General features: G+C 38.6%; 1 protein-coding gene across 7 annotated transcripts in view; it reads left to right on the top strand.

The window, feature by feature from the left end:
• Positions 1-17274, top strand: part of LARGE1 (LARGE xylosyl- and glucuronyltransferase 1) — a 617012-nt gene that overhangs the window by 508221 nt on the left and 91517 nt on the right. For all 7 annotated transcript variants that reach the window (XM_077168649.1, XM_077168652.1, XM_077168654.1 and 4 more), the window contains exons 8-9: positions 5896-6008; positions 7834-7959. In XM_077168649.1, coding sequence (XP_077024764.1) covers positions 5896-6008; positions 7834-7959 — 239 coding nt within the window. The remainder of the gene's footprint in view (positions 1-5895; positions 6009-7833; positions 7960-17274) is intronic.

The raw sequence follows: 17274 nt of genomic DNA, 5'->3' as shown, positions 1-17274 counted from the left end.
CATATAGAAGGATCCTGTTTTTTAATCCATTCTGCCAATCTATGTCTTTTGATTGGGGAATTCAGTCCATTAACATTTAGTGTTATTACTGTTTGGATAATATTTTCCTCTAACATTTTGCCTTTTGTATTATATATATCATATCTGATTTTCCTTCTTTCTACACTCTTCTCCATACCTCTCTCTTCTGTCTTTTTGTATCTGACTCTAGTGCTCCCTTTAGTATTTCTTGCAGAGCTGGTCTCTTGGTCACAAATTCTCTCAGTGACTTTTTGTCTGAGAATGTTTTAATTTCTCCCTCATTTTTGAAGGACAATTTTGCTGGATATAGGAGTCTTGGTTGGCAGTTTTTCTCTTTTAGTAATTTAAATATATCATCCCACTGCCTTCTAGCTTCCATGGTTTCTGCTGAGAAATCTACACATAGTCTTATTGGGTTTCCCTTGTATGTGATGGATTGTTTTTCTCTTGCTGCTTTCAAGATCCTCTCTTTCTCTTTGACCTCTGTCATTCTAACTAGTAAGTGTCTTGGAGAACGCCTATTTGGGTCTAATCTCTTTGGGGCGCGCTGCACTTCTTGGATCTGTAATTTTAGGTCTTTCATAAGAGTTGGGAAATTTTCAGTGATAATTTCTTCCATTAGTTTTTCTCCTCCTTTTCCCTTCTCTTCTCCTTCTGGGATACCCACTACACGTATATTTGTACGGTTCACATTGTCCTTGAGTTCCCTGATACCTTGTTCAAATTTTTCCATTCTTTTCTGGATAGTTTCTGTTTCTTTTTGGAATTCAGATGTTTCATCCTCCAAATCACTAATTCTATCTTCTGTTTCTTTAAATCTGTCATTGTAGGTATCCATTGTTTTTTCCATCTTTTCTACTTTATCTTTCACTTCCATAAGTTCTGTGATTTGTTTTTTCAGTTTTTCTATTTCTTCTTTATGTTCAGCCCATGTCTTCTTCATGTCCTCCCTCAATTTATCGATTTCATTTTTGAAGAGGTTTTCCATTTCTGTTCGTATGTTCAGCATTAGTTGTCTCAGCTCTTGTATATCATTTGAACTATTGGTTTGTTCCTTTGACTGGGCCATATTCTCAATCCTCTGAGCGTGGACCGTTATCTTCTGCTGCTGGCGTCTGGGCATTTAGTCAGATTTCCCTGGGTGTCGGACCCAACAAGGTTGTTAGATTTTTCTGTGAAATCTCTGTTCTGTTTTTCTTATCCTGCCCAGTAGGTGGCGCTCGTGGCACACTTTGTCTCACGTCTTTGGAAGGGATCCCCCCGGTCACCGATCTCCGCGGCCTGGGGATTTCCGATCCAGTTCTCTCAGTTGGTTCGGGGGGCCGCGCGTGGTGGGGGCGTCAGCCGCCGCGGCTTGAGGGGATCCTATGGCTGGTCGCTGGCCACAGCGGGCCCAGGGAATTCGCCACCGGACCCGGAAGTCGCCCACAGGGAAGGGGCATTGGTCACCAGCTACCACGGCCTGGGGAATTCCCCACCGGACCAGCAAGCCGCCCGCGGTGGGGGGCCACCGCGGCTTGGGTAGCCCTCTGATCCGAGACTTGTAGCCGGACCAGGAAGCCGCCCGCAAAAGAGGGGCACCAGCCGCCTCGGCTTGGGAAACTTTCTTCTCCGAGACTCTCAGCTGGCCCGGGAAGGAGGGAGGGAGGAGCTCCGGCCGCCACAGCTCTGTGACATGTTTGCTTATGATTTTTGTTTGGTTGGTTGAATTGGAGATCAGAGAGTGATATATTTGATAAACATTCTAAGGTTCCAAAAAGGAAATCAAGCTGAATATTGGCTCATCACATTTGCAAAGGGGAAGGGTGAGGTGGCTGAGTGGCATAGCGCCACTATGCCAATCTTGCTGGAGGGAATGTTGTGATAAAAGTATAGAAATATAGATTGTGGCAACGTTCAGATGAGCTTGGCCCCATGAATTGGGGCTTGTCTTTAGACCGTGCCGCCATTTATTGTGATAAAGCAGTGTTTTCAGTTGGCTTTTCTAAAACAGATTCTGTCATGGTCACTCCCTTGTTCAAAATCCTTTGAAGACTCCCATTTGTCCTCAGCAGGACTTCCTGGTGTGCGACACAGGGGTGACAGATGTGCCAAAATAATGATTCCCTCTGCTTTGGGGATACCTGAATGAGGCCTGGCCTCCCATACCCCCTTGGCCAGCCCTTCCTTCATATTCCCCAGTGTGTTAGAAGAGTATTATTTTCTTCTATTTGAATATTGAATAGAATATTTGGAAATGATGTGAAAATGGTTGGAAAACACCTCTTTTGCATCTGTTCAAGACCCTTCCTGATTCATTCCCTGCTCCCCTGTTCAGCCTTACATCCTAGCATTCACCCCAAAGGATTCCATTCAGTTGACTAATTGTTCTTCATTCTAGTTCTTGCCAGGCCAGTCTTGCCATCCTGTCTCCTACCTCCTTGTGTTTGTCCATGCGGTTTCCTCAGACACCCTGTCTAATGACCAAATCCTAGCCCTGGCCAACTAGGGCCTCCTCCTCTGTGTTCCCTCAATAAGCAGTGTACAGTTCGGTGTTGTCATACTGAACCTTAATGGTTTGCCTGTATTACTAACTTATTCATCTTTGTCTTCACAAAAGGGCTTGGCAAAGAGTGAATGTTATATACATCCAATAAACATAGGCTGATTTTTTTTTTAATAAAACGCATGGGATTGGAGAAAGTAGGGAAGAAAAACAAGTACAAGTCTATTTCAGTTAGTTCACATATAGTAAGTGCTCAGTAAATAACTGTTGAATAATTGAATAAAAGAGTAGTTGCAAACTTCCTAATAAAAAAAGGCTCTGTGAGACTCAGTCATGGCCTCAATGTAAGAAACAGGAAAATGGAATAGTTCAAGAGAAGTAGCACCCATCAACACAGCAATCCCTGTACAACTGCTGAGTCTGTGCCTAGGTGAAGCTCTCACACGTGTTCCCAATGAGATATAAATTGGGATTAGTATGTTTATTGCAGCATTGTTTGCAATAGCAAAATCATTGGAAACAACCCAAATGCCCTTCAGTTGGAGAATGGATAAATAAATTGTGGTATATTTATGTAATAAAGTGATCACAGTGAATAAACTATATATAGGAATATTAACATGGTTATACTATAAAACATAACATTAGGTGACAAGGCAAGTTACAGTAGGAAATGCGCAATATAAAACACTAAAAACCCTGAGTATTGTTTCTTCGCGTATGTATAGGAAATAAAAATATGAAAACATGCTTGGAAATGAAACATAACCATGACAGGTGAGATGGCACCTCTGTGGAAAGGAAGGGTAGAATGAGATGAGGAAACTGACTCACCTGTAACATTTTATTTTCACATCAGATATGGTAATATATTAGCATGTATTAAATCTGAGTGGTGGGTGTTTGTCCTTGTGCTTTTCTACTTGTTTGAAATAGTTTATAGTTTTAAGAATTGAAAAGGCTGGGTAATTTGGAGAATGGTCCTACATTTCTGCATTTAGTCTTCCATTCTAGACATCCCCCACCCTTTTCAACTAAACTGACAAACTGTGCCGAATCACATCTGCCAGTTAGGACTCCCCAAGTCTTAACGCCATTTGAAAGCATCGGTTCTCAGCTCAGCCTCCAGAGAGCCATAGATCATACAGTGAGCTCTCTAAAGTCTTCCAAAGGTACATTAATATCTTTCATCATTGTTTATAACTTTCACCAACCCCCATTTTCACTACATATTGAAGCATCTCTCCAACCTAATTAGAATTTGTTTCTGCAGTATGATTTAAAGAAATTCTCTTTCACGTGTTTGACTGGAGTCTACTTTCTTGAATCTGTCACTGTATTCTCCTGGTTTGTAACTTTGTAAATGTTTCTTTTCTTTCTCCCCAAAAGAAGCAATCAGTTTGTGGACGTTACATTCTTTCTAGAGGTGTTTCCATATTTGGGGAACAATTTCAGCGTTGTGCTGGAATAGCTTGCCCTGGGCCAGGAGGGTCAATCGTTTGATTCCTTTCCCAACTCAGTGTTCTGTGACTTCACACCCACAGCTTAACGTGAACCATGGTGGTAGTATTTACACCATGAAAAAGGGCAAATACTACAAATCAGGCTGTTTTTGTTATTTCTCCCCAGGAGAGCTAGTTCTTAAACATTTACCAGCCTCACCCCTAGGGAGCATGACAGTTTTCACAGTTATTCAGGGCAAATAGGATTTTTCTCATTTGAAAGAAGTAGAAAATGAGAGTCAAAAAAAAAGGAAAGAGCCATGGCCTGAGTTACACAACTCCTTCTGAAGTGACATTGGTGGAGTTTTGGTGTGTTCGGAGTGTTAGAAGAAGTGGTAGAAAAAGCAAGGGTGTGAGGGTCAGGCAGACTCAGGTTTGAATCCCGGCATAGGTACTTGTGAGCTGTGATTTGGACAAGTGCTGCCTACCTTAGCCTTTCTGGGCCTGAGTTTTCCCACCTAAAAAATCAGAGTGACACTGTCTGTCTTCTAGAGATATTGTGAGCAGTAAGTAAAATATGTTTCAGAAAGGAATAAAAAAGATTAGAAAAGAACAAAGGAGATACACAATCATATTATAATATGTCCTTCTGACTTACAAGTTCAGGTCTGTGTGTTATACCATCCTTCACATAACCATATACTTTTAAATTTTAGTTCTGCCTGTCCAAACACCTTTATTATATTCATTAAATGTTCCTTCAAATCTGCCACTGGAATAAGAATAAAATCTTGGAGTTGACATTTATGTGTGATTTGGAGGAACTATTTTCTTTGCTATGATCTAAGAAATGAATATACTAGGTATCAACTAAGATAATTTTTCATCTGCCTGGAATTTTCTCCACTGGCCATTCAGCTGAGGAGACTGATTTGGGGGTCAGTAGGTGCTACGACTCCATCCACCAAGTGAAGTGCAGTGGCCTGTGTGGAAATCCTCTTGGTTTTTTGTGTTCTGCACTCTGTGCTCTCCCTGCTCTCTCTGGCCTGATGGTACAGGTGGTTGCTTTTACAACATTCAGCCAAGCAAAAAGTATACTTTTCTTCTTACATTGTAATTAATCTTTTTGTCTTGGTAATACATTTGGTTGTTTTAACATTTTTTAAAATGCAAAAGGTAATACAGTGGGTATTTCCTTCCCTCCGCCATCTCCCATTCATTCACCCAGGTATCTCTCCACAGAAACTAACAACAAAAAAAAAAAGAAGGCAAAGAGGAGAAGGAAGATAACTATTATTAGTTTCTTATGAAACCAGACGCTTTTGGAGTTCATCTTAAAGGCACAAAATTAGCACTTCCATTGCCATAGGTTTCAAATATGTTGATTTGGATAGGCCAGAGGAGACCCTACCTAGAGTCAGGAGCATGGAGAGGAGCCTGTGTGGCTTGCCAGTAATTATAAAGCAAATTGGCAGACTTATTCAAAATAAAGTCATGTAGGGCCTGCTTTTTGCCTGTGAAAATGATATTTGCTGTACAAATATCATCTGCCACTTGAAACCTGCATAGGTTGTCATATCTCTGGGGGGAAATAGGAAGGAACCTGATGCTGATGAGAAATTTACTGTATATCAGGTGCAGTGCTAGGCTCTGTTGCCCAACTTACTCCATCCTCACTACAGCCCTTTGAAGTCTGTATTAGTGTTCTCCAGACAATAAGAATGTTTCAGAGAGAAAATTTTAAAGTCTCATACCAAGTAATCAAACTGCAGTTGAACCCAGGTATATTCTTCTCCAAAATTTATGCCCCATACTGTGATGTCTCACTGGAGGAGCTTTAAGAGGGAAGACTTCTCTCCTGAGTGGCTGTGCCTATGTTATACCCAGATACACTTGACATCCTGTATTACTGTTGTTTTTACTCCTCTATCCAATGCTGTTGCCCAGGGGTGATCTTGCTGCTTCTGGATAAGCTGCGGAAGATGAAATGGGAGCAGATGTGGAGGCTGACCGCAGAGAGAGAGCTGATGGGCATGCTGTCAACATCCTTAGCTGACCAGGTGAGTGGCCAGGTGAGAAGTTAAGGTTAATTCCCAAGTGCTCTAGGGCTGTTCTCAAAGATGCTTAAGATAAGATCTGAATTATCTTCCACCTGTTATGTGACCCTGTACACGTGGGTAGATCTGCCTGATACTTGCCAGCCTAAAGCAGTGGCTTAACTCAGTAGTTCATTCCCTTCATTCACTCATTTGTTCATTCAGCAAACTTTCACTGCACACTTGCATGCACCAGGGACTATGTACAGAAATAGGGTCATATAGATAAAGAAAGGATATGTCCTTGGCCGCAGAGAAGACATAGTTTATTGAAGCAGAATCGTAAGTAGATGATTATTTGGTGTAAGTTGGGGCTGTTGTCTTCATTGGCAGTGTGGAATGCACTGGTGCCTGCTCCCTGAAGTCACAGAAAGTCATAACATGTTTCCCTGACATGATTTAATTTGCTTCTCTGGCAAATAGGGTCTTAACTTATAAGGCAAAACCTATACTCAAGGGAAAACACATTTAAAGAGAAAGAACGAGCTACCTGGCTTGAGAAACTACCTTTTTTATCCAGGCATTCTGAAAGAGTTCTTGAATTCCACAAATATATTAGCAAAAATTAATTAAAAAAAAAAAAAGACATTTCTCATTTTGACCAGAAAATGTAGGAGCCCAAAGCACTGGCCTTGTATCTACCAGGATGCCTTATTTAGAAATATTTTAATTTTTCTGTGATGTAGGAGGCTGTCTTGAAATGCAGAGTGATTTCTCTGCCTTTTATTCTTTCCTGTACATCCAGAGAGTAAGCTTAGTCTCCGTGTACTTTTTGTTCAATGCTCAATTGCCTAGTTTGTCAAATTCTTGCAAAGTTTTATTTGTTGCCAGTACAGAGGAACCAAAAAACTGTAGGGTTACTTGACAATTTTTTTTTTTAAGAATGTTATTATTCAGTATTTCCCAAGCAGTCAGAAACTAATTTCCTTTTCAAACATGAGCTATGATACACTAAATGAGTTTTTTTAAAAAGTACCCAGGTAGCTGTTTTAAACCTGAGGGGAAAATCATCCACCATCATCATATTTTAAATCAGGTCGCAATGAGTTGAATGTGTCCCCAAAAGCTGGCAATTGTATGTCTGTGTCCAATGAGGATACTTTATTCAGCCGTTTCCTCCCATGAAGTCCCATAATTCACCTCCTTGCACCACCTATCAGTGGCTAGTTAGTAAGTGTAGCCTGGTACTAGAACTTGGAGAAGAGCTCCAAAGAGGTAAAGCCTCCCTAGACAAGTCAGAGTTGGTTTTAGAAATCCAGAGCTTAATCTGGGCATCATGTTCTGCAGAAATCCAAGGAGCATTTGTCATAAAGTCTACAGAAAGCTTCAGGAAGAGCTGCTAAAACTGAGGACCTGCAATTTGTCTCTGCCCCCTGAATAAGCAGAGCCACTTGTCATCATGCTGTTTCCTCCCCAGAAAGCTCAAGATGGATAACGCAGGGCTCCTCAATGAGGTGGGAAGAAGGGAGGAAAACAGACTTCATTTATTATATGCCAGCTAGAATAGCAAGGACATTCCCTGTCTGCCAACCAAGCTCACTGATGGTGCTTTATGAGGCCAGCAAGACCTGGAGCTTCACGTCAACTTTGGTCTCTGTTCAGATGTCATTGCTGGCTTCCTAGAAATAAAAGGGAAGGGGGATACCCCTTGCGCAAGGCAGCCCTAAGTTTAGAGCAGAAGGCTCAAGGGGGAAACCCTTTCAGAGGAGATAACAGTACTTTGAGAGCAACAGTCATAAGCTGGACCCACCTGACTGATCTGACTGTGCCTTTGGCTTTTATCCTCCAGGATATTTTCAATGCCGTCATCAAACAAAACCCCTTCCTGGTGTATCAGCTCCCGTGCTTCTGGAACGTGCAGCTGTCGGACCACACCCGCTCCGAGCAATGCTACAGAGACGTGTCTGATCTGAAGGTAGAGTAAAGGCAGGCTCTGATGGGATGCCGGGCACATCCCTGGAGGTAGAATGAGGTGCCCTGCTGTTGCAGAAGGAAGCCGGATCAGGATCCTTCATGAATGACCGTGAGCTTTGTGTGCAGTGTGGTGAGAGAGATAAGGGAGCAGGCAAGCAGGAAAAATGTGCTTTTCTTCTCTTTTTTTCTTTCTTCTTTGGGCTTTTTGGAAAGCATAAGGCCTCCTGACATAAGAACCATATGCAGGGTAGCTGGCTTATGTGGTTATTTTTGCCACCTGCTGCCAGCTGTTTTGGTTCATGCCAGCTACCAACATCCATTCATTTAATTGAGGCAAAAAACATTTATTGAGGGCCTACTCTGTGCCAAGTTCTGCAGATATAGGGATGAATAACTCAGTGCCAACTTTTTTTTTAAGTCATTTGTGGCTTAAAGGAGTAGAGAAACATAAAGGAAATATGTATAAAAGATTGGGTACTATGATGGATGTGGGTAAGGGAGAGGCAAGCATAAATGTCTCATTCTATCTCAGAAAGAAGGGGCGTAACAGAAAGACTTCATCGTTAGACTCTAGATACCAAACACGATGCTAGGTCCTGGCAGATGAAGAAGACAGGTCATATCAGTTCCTTACTGCCATTGATAATACTGCATAACAAACTCCTCAAAGACTGGCTTAAATCAACCACCATTTATTTAGCTGATGAGCCTGCAAGTAGGCTACAGGTTAGCTGATCTTCACTGTGTTGGATGGCTGTTGTCAGGTCAACCTGGGTCTCTTCCAGTGTTTCCCAGGTCCCTTTAGCAGACCAGCCTGGGATGTTTTCATGACAGAAAGAGATACAAGAGGAAACTCTCTTGCACAGGGGGAAAGCTTAAATTGTTGCTAATGTCTCATCAGCCAAAGTAATAATATGGCAGAGCCCAGAGTTAAGAGGTGTGTCAGAAATGCCCTGCCTACTGTGGGAGGAGTGAAGAACTGACCACAGCTATTAAATGACAAAGTGAAGATGTGAACATGGACCTGTCTGATACCAACTGCACTTATCTCTATATGAAAGAGGAAATAGATACATGCATCCATAGAGAGCTTATTTCATCTAAAATGTATCAATTACCAAAGTGTTAACAGACACAGGCTATGGATTCTTTTGCCCAATGTGCTCAAAAACCAATCCCTTAGACACCAGAGTTTCAGAGAGAGAGAGTTTATTGCTAGGTATAGCTAGGTATATAGTAGGAGAGCAGATGGTCTGTCGGCCCAAAATCTGTCTCCCTAAACTGCAGTAATTCTGATAATTTTACTGCAGAGAAAGATGGGCAGGGTTTAGGATAATGAGTACAGTGGCTCCAGATGATGTAATTAGAGGTGTTCTGATTATTGAGCATGTGCAGATTGATTAGTCCAGAATGTACTTAAGAAAATGACAGAATGAAGTAAAGGTGACTTGTAGGTTAAAGACTAAGTTACTGCACATATCAGGTGGGCCCACTTAGATAACTTTGGACTTGGGGTGGATTAGTCCTCGGCTGACACAAGACCTTTCATTAATAAACATCAGGGGTTGTCTTTAGTGATTATAGGTGATTACTGGATAAATGGGTACAAATGAGGGTTAATCGCCAGGTTTTTACAGTGACAGGGGCAGAAGATGAGGGCTATACAATCATTATCAGAGATCAAGGCAGCTGGATTACAATTTCGAGATTTCCTTCTGTCTACTCCAGTATACCCAGAAACAAAAAGAAGTATCTATGTAATGATTCAGTAATCAAAATCATCCCTTAGGGGGTGCACGTGTGGTTCAGTGGAAGAATGCTTGTCTTTCATGTGGGAGACCCGGGTTCAATTCGTGGACTGTGCACCCTCAAAACAAAACAAAAAAAATCATCCTTTAAATTCTGATTTCTCTGTTATACAAATAACACTTTTATAATATTAATTGGAGGTTTAGAAGGAAACTAAACCTCGCTGTCCTAATAAATCAGCCCTTTCCAAATGGTTTCTGTGCCATTTCACTTGTATATATAACATCATATTTACAATCAAGATGCACATGAAATTTGTATCCTGCTTTTTATTTGTGTTATAAGCATCTTCTGAGTCAACTCATAGTATTTATAAGCATCTTGTCCAAGAGTTACGTAATATTCCATTCAGTGGCTATAATATACATTATCAGCCATTCTCTCAACTTTATCTGTTTGAAATTTTTCACAAAAATAAATTATGTAACATTTATTTACATAAATAATGGCTTTATCCATGAAACTCTTTGCTTCTTTCAAAATATTTTTGTGGGTTACCTTTCCAGAAGTGAAGTCATAGAGTCAGAAAGAAAAATAACATTTTTTTCACTTACATTTGAAATTGATTGCAAAATTTAGAAACTGTTTAAAGCAAAAGTATTTGCATCATTCTTTCTTTCAGTCAACATTTGTGAAGTTTTCTCTGTGTGTCAAGTACTTGTTAAACATAGGGAAAATAGAGGAAAGGAACAGAAATATTTGTAGGAATATGGTGAGCTAGAAGTTCAGAAGGGAGGAAAATAAAACCAGCTTGGTAAAGAACACCTAAAAATACTGGATAAAGTTGGTTTTAATGTTGTTTTTAAAATGTTTTAAAGACATAGTTGTTCAGACCATAAATTAAAAGAAAAATGAAACCCAGAAACAGTGATCAAGTATGAATCTAGTCAGAGAAACAAGAAACAGCTGTATCTAACCTTTGCCTTTAGGGGCATTTGCTGATCCTGTGGCCTGGAACCTGGTTTAAAGGCCAGGTGATTGTATGATGTAGTGTTCAAACGTAGGAATGCTATCATTAGTTAGAGTGGGACAAAAGACCTAAACAAAGCTCTGTCTCGGACAAACTATACATCTAATTGTTCTGTTGAAAGGCTGTGCCAGGAACCTTGTGGCCCAGCAGGGTTAAAGTCAATTAGAAGACCTGTGCATCATGTCAGGACCCATGAAGAGTGATAGCCTCAGTGGATAACATTTAAAAAACCTTTAGTGTAGATGGGACAATAGGGTGTCTTGTCAACATCCTTCACTTTAAGTGAAATGAAGGGGAAATGTTTTCCCTGAGAATTTGTCATTTCAATCCAGCACTCATATTGCTTGGGGCTAAAATTATATATGGTAATGGAAAGTAGGGAAAAAATGAGACTTTTCAAGGCACCTGACAGAAACAAACACAAATCTAATCGAGAAAGAAAATGTTAAACCCAGACTTCCAAATTCTTCAGGTTGCAATTCAAGGAGCATCAGTGACCAGGAGTCGCTAATACACAAGAAAATAAGATACCATGAGAAAATGGAGATGGTCTAGGCTGTAGAATAAAATCTCAAATACAGCATGTATTAGGCTCATAACATATGAAATAAGTATTTTTATAATGTTTAAGAAGCAAAAGAGAATATTGAAAGTAAGGTGGAGCAATTAAATATTGTCAATGACATTTCCAAAAAAGTGCTTTTAGAAGTGAAAAATGCAATGATTGAAATTAAAAATTAAATGAATGTGTTAAGCAATAGATTAGACCCAGCTGAAGAAATTACCCAAAACACAGTGCAGAAAGACAGGAAAACTGAGATAGAGGTTAAGAAATATGAATATATCTGTTTAGACTCAGAAAAAGATAATAGAGGGAATTGGAAGTGAGGCAACATTGAATCACCTAGTGACTGGGAATTTTCCAGAACCACTAAAAGAAAAAGTCTCCATAGATACCAGAAACAGTGTTTACTGAGCAATTTAACTAAAAGAAAGCCATACTTAGATCTTACAGTAGTGAAATTGCAGCGCCGTAAAGAAAAGTGAATTTAAAAATAGCCAAAGAAAAAGAAATGTTCCCTACAAAGAAATCACATTTATATGATAAAAGCAGAGTTCTCATGATCAGCCATGGTAGCCAGAAAAGAGTGGGATAATACCTGCGGTGTGCTGAGAGTCAGTAACAAAAAATTTTGCCCCTGGCAAAACCATCTTTTTTTTTTTTTAATTTTTATTGTGAAATATATATACAGAAAAAATAAAGAAAAAGCAATAATTTTCAATGTACATTCCAGCAAGTAGTTACAGAACAGATTTCAGAGTTTGGTATGAGCTACGATTTTTTAATTTCAGATTTATTCTACTAGCTGCTCCAAAACACTGGAGGCTAAAAGAAATATCAGTACAGTGATTCAGCAGTCGTACTCATTTGTTAAATCCTATTTTCTATTTTACAACTTTTCCTTCTCCTTTGATCCCTCCCCCAGTCTACAGGGATCTTCAGGGAATGTCCATTCTAACTTTGTCATGTTGAAAAGAGTTGTCAGCAATAAAGGATAGGGGGATATAATTAGTTGATAGTCTTGGAGAGGCTGACCCTTCTGGGTTTCAGGATTTATCTGGTCTAGAAACTCTCTGTAGGTTATAGGTTTCAAAACAGTAAACTTAGTGCATGTAACTTTTGTAGAGTCTCAGTTAGAGCGCTAGGTGTTCATAAGAGTTAATAGGAACGATGTTGCTTGGAGTTTGGTAAACCAGGACAATTAGCAATATCTAGCTGAAGCTTGCATAAGAGTAACCTCCAGAATAGCCTCTCAAATGTATTTGAACTCTCTTAGTCACTGATGCCTTATTTTGTTATACTTCTTTTCCCCTTTTGGTTAAGAAGGCATTGTCAGTGCTCCCGTGTCAGGGCCAGACTCATCCCCAGGAGCCATGCTCCATGTTGCCAGGGAGATTTTCACCCCTTAATGTCATGTCCTACATAGGGGAGAGAGTATTGATTTTCCTTGCAAATTTGGGCTCAGAGAGAGAAAGGCCACATCTGAGCAACAAAAGAAGTTTCCTGGAAGCAACTCCCAGCCCTCATTGTAGGTAGCCGTAGCTTCTTCACTAGAGAAATAAGATTCATAAGACCAAGCCTCAAAATCAAGGGCTTGACTATTTTCTTGGGAGTCCCCAAAGTTTGAGAATGTCCTGGGGGTTTCCCATATGGGAAAGTTTAATAGTTCCATATTTTTTCCTTTGTTCCCTCCGGGGATTCTACTAATACTTTTTAATTATCAGCCCACCACGTATTCAGGTATTACATTAAGCTGTACAGAAGGCTTTGTTCCCATTCTAGGCTCCATGTGTTTGGGTTGCAAAACCATCTTGTAAGAATGTGAGAGGAATATTCAGATGAGCAAAAATGAAAAGAATTTACCATTGGCATACTTGTACAAAAGAAACCTCTAGAGGATCTACTTTGGAAATAAGGGATATGATCCCAGATTGAAGAAAGAACATTGAACAGACAAATTTGAAACATGTAGGAACCCCAAACAGCAATTTCTTCTAAGTAGTAGTACCAGTAGTGATGAAGATGATGATGATGATGATGATGATGATGATGATGATGATATTATATAATTTGGGCATTTAAAAAGATTATAAAAAATATCAGACAATTACAGCATCTAAGTCAGGAGAGAAGTGATTATTGTTAAAGTATTCTTTGATCTTTGTTTTCTGGACAAGGGACGATATATTAACTTTGGATGCTCTTGGGGATTGAATCATATCCTCCACCAAAAACATGTTCAAACTCAATCTGTGTTCATGTGAGCATGAACCCATTTGTAAATAGAACCTTTTGCAAATGTGGTTAGTTAAGGTTTGGCCAAATTGACTCAGGGTAAGTCTTCATCCCTATGACTGGAAGACTTAAAAAGAAGGAATTTGTATGCAGTCCATCAGAGAAAGCTACAGGGAGAAGCCAGAAAACGTAAGTCATAGAAAGGAGAGGAGCAGACAGAGAGCTTGTCATGTGGTGAAGGACTGTCACTACCACATGCTCCCGATGCCTGAAGAAGGCATGGCCTGGCCAGTGTCTTGATTTTGGACTTTTAGCTTCCCAAACCATAAGCCAATAAAAAAATTCCTATTGCTTACAAACCAACCCACCATGTGGTATTTTTCACAGCCAGCCTGGTAAATCAAGACAGATGCTAAGCTAGAGATGCAGGATAGCATTTCAGGGTTAAGTTCTAAAAAGAATTTAAAAAGGGTATTAAACTGTCAAATCAGTAGCAGGTGGGGTAGTGAATGGAATAAGTACTAAAACCAAATAGCCCAAATAGCTCAATTATTAAAAAAAAAAAAAAAAAAAAGAGCAAGGGAAGAAACATGGAGAAAGTGAGGGAAAAATAGAAAGCAAGAAACCAAGATGTTAGAAGTAAGTCCAAATGTATCAATAATCAAATAAATATAAACAAACTAATGTTAGCCCTGAAAAGACAGAGATTGTCAGATGAAGAGAAAACAATATCAACACTATACTGTTTTACAAGAGATATACCTAACATACAACCTGAAAATGTTAATGGTAAATTTATGGAAAATGATTATCAGGCAAATATTATCCAAAAGAAAACTGAGATAACTATATATTGATATCAGACAAAGCACTATAAGTAATAGAGATGATCACAACTTAAATAAAAAGTCAGTTCACTAAGAAGACACAACAATTCTAAATTTGTGTACATCTCAATGTTACCTTCAGAATATATTAGGAAAGCTTGTTAGAACTCCAGAGAGAATTGACAAACCTACTATCATAGTGGGCTACATTAACATGTACTTCACAAAAATTGAAAGCTCAAACAGAAAATAAAAATGATAATATTGAAGATTTGGACTTCACAATTAACAAATTTGATTTATTGGGCCAATAAAGAACCAATACATATATTACAGAATAAACATCCTTCTCAAGTTCACATGGAACATTTACAAAAAAAAGTAACCATGTACCACACCATAAAGCAAATCTCAGTACCTGTCAAAGAACATTATACCATGGTTCTCTGAACACAGTACAATTAAATTAGAAGGCAGTAACAGTGACACTTAAAAATATATTTGATTAAAATTAAAATTAATGACACACTAAACTAGGAATGCCTAGAGTGTACAATGACAGTGACTAAATGTACAAATTAAAAAATGTTTTTGCATGAGGAAGAACAAAGGAATGCCAGTATTTAAGGATGTTGAAAATAGATGGTCATTCATATTTTAAAACTTCAACTTCTGTTCGAGACTAAAGCAAAAAATGTTTATTTGGTACAAAATTTATATCTTGACTAGTGCATTTCCTAATATAACTTATATGGACAGGTTAATTGAACACCATAAGTACATGGAACCTTGAATAGGGCTGAAATTTTGTAGGTTTGTCCAATGTGATGCTCCAATAAATCCCAGAGTTATTTGAACAGTGACTAAAGAAGTATTTGCAAAGTCCCCTTGGGGAAGTGGCAAGAAAGGGGGAAAGTTTAGCTTCCCCATTTGGAGAATTTCTGATATTCTCACAAGCAGTGGGGATAGCCAGATCAATAGGCTGAGCTCTCAATCTTGGGGTTTGTACTTATGAAACTTATCCCCGCAAAGGATAGGGTAAGCCTACTTAAGAGAGTCGCCCCCAGAGAACTTCTTTTATTGCTCAGATGTGGCCTCTCTCTCTCTCTCAACCAACACAGCAAGCAAACTCACAGCACTCCCCTTCTCTTATGGGACATGACTCCCAGGGGTATAAACCTTCCTGGCAATGTAGGACAGAAATTCTAAAATGAGCTGGGACTCAGCATCAAGGGATTGAGAAAACCTTTTCAACCAAAAGGCAGAAGAGAGAAATGAGACAAAATGAAGTGTCAGTGGCTGAGAGATTTCACACAGAGAGGTTATCCTGGAGGTTATTCTTATGCATTATATAGATACCCCTTTTCAGTTAAAGTATATTAGAGAGGCTAGAGGGAAGTGCCTGAAACTGTAGAACTGGGTTCCATTAGGCATGTTTCTTGAAAATGAATGTAAAATGATACACCTTTCGCAATGTGGCTATGTGATTGTGAAAACCTTGTGTCTGATACTCCTTTTATCTACAGTATGGACAGATCAGTAAAAAATATGGATAATAAATAAATAAATAGTAAGGGAAACAAATGTTAAAACAAATTCAGTAGATTAAAATAATAGTTATCAATGAAAGGGAATGGTAAGGAGTATAGAAAAAAAATAGAGGGAACAAAGGTTGAAATACATTGGGTAGATGGAAATATTAGCAGTCAATGAGAGGGAGGAGTAATGGTTTGGAATGTATGAGTTTTTCATTTTATTTCTCTTCCTGGAGTGATGCAAATGTTCTAAAAAATGATCATGGTGATGAATATACTACTGTGTGATGATATTGTGAGCCATTGATTGTACACCATACACGGAATGTTTCTATGTTAAGATAATTCATGTTTGTACGTTGTTTTGGTTTGTTAATTATAAAAAATTAATGTCACAATTCTAAATTATTCATGGTTTTAAACAGAAGTCATATTTGAACCTAAAAAAAAAAACTACCTACAAGCTGATTGAAAATTAAAATAATACATGTCAAAACTGGTCAAAAATAAATAGCCTTAAATGTTTACATCAGAAAATATGGCGAATTCTCGCCTGCTATACCAGAGACCTGGGTTCAATTCCTGGAGCCTGCCCATGCCAAAAAAATATATAAAATAAAGTAAAAGAATGGCAAAAAATTAATAAGCCATTTACACTTTTAGATGATAACTATTATAGAACCATAAAATTAATTCAAAGAAAATGAAACAATGGAAATAGAAAAATAAGAGCAGAAATTGTCAACAAATTGATCAACAAAGCCAAAACTTGGTTCTTTGAATGGGACCAATAAAGTAAGTAAACATACGGCAGAGAAAGAAAGAGGGACATTACCAATGAGTAATGTAACTGCAAATTAATTTATTCATTCTCTAAACATTTTTGAATTCCTGCTACATGCCAGTGACCCTTTTGTGTTCTGGGTGTATAGCCAAGATTAAAACAAACAAAAATTTCTCCCCTTGTGTGGCTTTTAATCCAGTGGATACAGTAGAATTGTAAAAGATAATAGGAGAATATTATGAATAACATTATGTTAAAGAATTTGAAAATTTATGTGAAATGGGCAAATTCTTAGAAATGTATAATTTACCAAAACTGACTTAAGAAGAAAACATTGTCTGAATTGTCTTCTAGTCATTAAAGAAATAGAATCAATAGTTAAACCTTCTAACAAAGAGAACATCTTTACTCACCCAAGATGAGTAAAGATAAGTTCTACCTAATTTTTGATCATTTTATTTAAATATTTCCAGTTTCAAATAAACTTTTCCTAAGGATAGGGCCATACTGCCCTTGAGTCCAAAATCAGACGTGATGAATACAAGAAAAGAAAATTGCAGGCCAGACTCATGAATGTACATGTAAACATCTTAA

This window comes from Tamandua tetradactyla, chromosome 7, assembly GCF_023851605.1.
Source record: "Tamandua tetradactyla isolate mTamTet1 chromosome 7, mTamTet1.pri, whole genome shotgun sequence".
NCBI lineage: Eukaryota > Metazoa > Chordata > Mammalia > Pilosa > Myrmecophagidae > Tamandua > Tamandua tetradactyla.
This window is presented reverse-complemented; position numbering and strand designations above follow the sequence as displayed.